At 51.3% G+C, this 3,870-nt stretch overlaps 1 protein-coding gene across 1 annotated transcript in view; it reads right to left on the bottom strand.

The window, feature by feature from the left end:
* The window catches only part of LOC143487054 (netrin receptor UNC5D-like), a 208,803-nt gene extending 205,718 nt beyond the window's left edge, over window positions 1-3,085 (bottom strand). Inside the window, exon 1 of the mRNA XM_076986362.1 lies at window positions 2,735-3,085. Coding sequence (XP_076842477.1) covers window positions 2,735-2,819 — 85 coding nt within the window. The 5' untranslated portion in view covers window positions 2,820-3,085. The remainder of the gene's footprint in view (window positions 1-2,734) is intronic.
* Between the last annotated feature and the right edge of the window lie 785 nt (window positions 3,086-3,870).

The raw sequence follows: 3,870 nt of genomic DNA, 5'->3' as shown, positions 1-3,870 counted from the left end.
GAGAGAGAGAGAGAGAGAGAGAGAGAGAGAGGGAGAGAGAGGGGGAAAGAGAGAGGGACAGGGGAGAGACAGAAGGAGAAAGAGAGAAGAAGGGAGAGGGAGAGAGAGGAAGAAAGAGAGAAAGAAAGAGAGGGAGAGAAGGAAAGGGGGAGAGAGAGGGAGAAGGAGAGAAAGAGAGAGAGGGAGAGAAGGAGAGGGGGAGAGAGAGGGAGAAAGAGGGAGAGAAAGGGAGAGAGAGAGAGGGAGAGGGGGAGAGAGACTGAGATTAAGAGAGAGATTAACAGAACAAGGTGGACTGCACGCGTGTCCGTATGTGTGTGTGTGTGTGTGTGTGTGTGTGTGTGTGTGTGTGTGTGTGTGTGTGTGTGTGTGTGTGTGTGTGTGTGTGAAGCAGGGCCACTCACTCTGCCTGGTGCTAGTTAATGGCGTGAGTGTGAGCTGCGTGGTGGAGACCTGTGTGAATGAGAAGGACGATGGACACTCATCTCCTCTTCACGCTGAAAAGCTCCTCGGGGAGCCGAGCGTCACGGCGCAGGCAAACAACGCCGGAGACAGACAAGGGGGACCATCACCCATCACGGGGGGTGGGGGGCCATCACGAGGGGGGGGGGGGGGGGGGGGCGTCACGAGGGTGGGGGGGGGGGGGGGGGGCCATCACGAGGGTGGGGGGACCATGAGGACTGGGGAGACGTCCCCTAGCCGTGGGGGAAGAGGAGCTACTCTCACAGGGACGACTGCATGCTACATTAGGCCTTGTCCACACACACACACACACACGCACACACACACACACACACACACACACACACACACACACACACACACACACACACACACACACACACACACACACACACACACACACAGAGTGTAAACAGTTCCATTACAGTCCTCTATAACCCCCTTGCTTACTTCTGAAGAACCATAATCAACATCACTTCATTCGGACTGGCATGAACCAATCAGATGGAAGAGGCCGACTATGTTAATTTGTCATTTCATTGGCTGATTCACACTGTTGAGTGATACACTGGTGCATCCCTAGTTATCATACTGCTACCTGCTCACAGGTGTGCTCCTGCATGCTTAAGGAATTCTGGGAAATGAAGTCTTTCATGAATAGCGTCATATGCATGACTAAAAGAACCAATGCTAAAAGTATAAACTATATTAAGTATAAAATACTTAAAGCATGAGAATTTGTAGAGATATACAGAACGCACACACATACACATTCGCACACACACACACACACACACACACACACACACACACACACACACACACACACACACACACACACATTCGCACATGTAAAATGTTCCTTTTGTTTATTCAATGAACCCAAACATAAGATGATGTAATAACTTTGAGGTCAGGTGATTGGACGGTTCGACGGGGTTTTTGCAAACGAATGCATATGATGTCGCAAAAGCAGACTTTTTAAGAATCATAGAATCACTGATATCTCATATATCACCCTCCCATTGTTATGAATGAATATTATTAATTAATTATGCATGTTAGGCGAGTTCAGACTGATTTACATAGTTAAAAGAACGAATGGGGATAGAATCCTCGGGGCTAATATGTTAATTGACTTTCAGATTGCTCGTTCTAAAGAATTGGTTAAGTTAAACGGAAGTCAAAAGGTCAAATATAGCTCAGTGGAGAAATCAGAGGACGTTACGCCAATTACACTCTCAGGAAAAAGGGTCGTTTATCTTATTCATTCATGTATGAACGATATTTCCACCTAATTAATACTAAAATGCCCATTATATGTTCCGATACACTGTTTCCACTCAGCGATGCCGTTTCTGACCAAATGTCAATGTATCTGCGCGCAGGTCCGTGCAGTCTGCAACATGCGCGCAATTATATACATACATCAACGTGTTCTGTCACTTACTGCCAGTTGCGCATAAATGTTTTAAGTTAACAATCAAATCAAATACTTACTAACCCAGTCACCACGATTTCAGCCCTAATACGCCGTCAAAAAGCAAGACAACCTCTCAAAAGCGAGAGAGACAGAGAGGCTAACACTCCGTGCTGCGCCTGGTGTCTTACACTTTAACGACAGTGCAAATATCATGACTTTATTACAGAAACAACATGCTGCTTCTCCGCCCACGGGAGAGCTCGCGTGCCGGTTCGCGTGCAGGTTCGCTTGCAGGTTCCACGCCTGTTGCGCCACGCATCACGAGGCAGGCGCCCGGCGCGCGCTCCGTTACTTTCACGCGGTGCTGATGGAAAGAATGGACAGTACAGCACGAGGCCCTAAACCGCGTGCTGCCTGACAAACCGACACGTTTATTTAAAGGTTTTGTTTCGTTGTGTGACATAATCCTTCAGGAACCGGAGAGACTGCAAAACGCGCGCGTGCACTTACCGACCGACCATGCAACGTGAAAATACGCCGTGGGCTCTGATGTGAGAACTACTCCCGTGATAACCACACAGTTCAGATTGCGCTACAAAACGAACAACAAACGTCTCCACGCTCAGATAATTAACATCATTAACATCATTAACATCATCACTTTCTCTGCCCTCTGCGCATCCGCTCCGTGTCCTGCGCCACAACAAACGCGCAATCGCTCCGAAAAGCTGCAACTTTTCCTGCCCGCTTCAGAACGCGCTCTCCACCGGCGTGGACCGGAGACCGAATCAACCCCCCCAGCACACAATTATGAAGCGTTTTGCAATGAATGAAGTCACGTCTTCCTACCTCTGGCCAGAGCGCAGGGCGCGAGCACACCGAGGGCTGCGATGATGCTCAGTCCGATCCCGCGTGCGTCCCACGGCCGTCCCATCACAGCTCAGCTCGCTTTCGTCCCCAACCGAACCGGGGTGGCAGTGCGACGCGCGCCTGCATCTGTCCGTCGTCGCGCGCTCTCCGTGCCGCCGTGACGGGCCCCCGCGAGAAGCTCCGGTGCTGGTGTACCGGGGGAAAAAGTGTTGCGTGGTTTTGCACGTGAGAGAGAAAGAGAGAAACAGCGCGAACGGCGGCGGTGGGTCTCACGTCGGAACCGCACGAGCGCACGGCGCGTGAGGGATGGAGAGCGCGAGCCTGCACGCGTACTCGGAATCGGGGAGTGAAATAATGATCAGGAGCTGGCCAATAGCTCGCGGCGATGGGCGGAGGGCGCGCGCGTCTCCTCCGCACGCCGAACGGCAGAAGTCGAGCACACCGGTCAGATGACACTCGCACAGCTGATTCAGCACGAGCGACCGCTCTCCCGGTGCAGCTCGGCGCACGCGAGCGAAGTGACTCCGTAGTCAGACGCCTACGGGTCTTAATTGGCGCTGGCGCATGGTCACGGAAAGGGGGGGGGGGGGGGGGGGGGGGGGGGTTCAAAAGAGAGAGAATGTTAATAAAGTAAGTTTTGTATGCGAGTGTTTAGTGTTGACATCTGTCATCGTGTCCGTTTGGGTCTTCAGCTATCCTGACTTCATCACAGTATTGACACGACACGGTACACTTTATGATCGCGCGACGTCTTTCAAGAGCACGCGGGGTGAAATGCGTAGGGTGAGTGGGGGTAGAAATGCGCGAGAGCAGGGTTCAAAGGGGATAAGTGCGCGACGGCAACCGGTAATGCAACAGAAAATGATACAGCCTACGTTTACACTGCACTAACCTTCATAACGTGCATTTATGACGCGCGTGACAATCGCGAGCGGCGGACAAGGCTCTTAAAAACGAGTGGGCGCGCGCGCAGGTGTAATGCGCGCGCTCACACGCGCGCGACTGTAAGAAATCGGTTATAAAACCTTGTGAATTGTCCGGGTTTGTGTATGAAAGACGTGTCTTCTAAAATGTCCCGTTCTTCTCATTCCTTTCAATAAAAAATGAATTTAAAG

This window comes from Brachyhypopomus gauderio, unplaced genomic scaffold (assembly GCF_052324685.1).
Source record: "Brachyhypopomus gauderio isolate BG-103 unplaced genomic scaffold, BGAUD_0.2 sc46, whole genome shotgun sequence".
Lineage (NCBI taxonomy): Eukaryota > Metazoa > Chordata > Actinopteri > Gymnotiformes > Hypopomidae > Brachyhypopomus > Brachyhypopomus gauderio.
The sequence above is the reverse complement of the archived record's forward strand: the minus strand, read 5'-3'. Positions and strand labels throughout refer to the sequence as shown.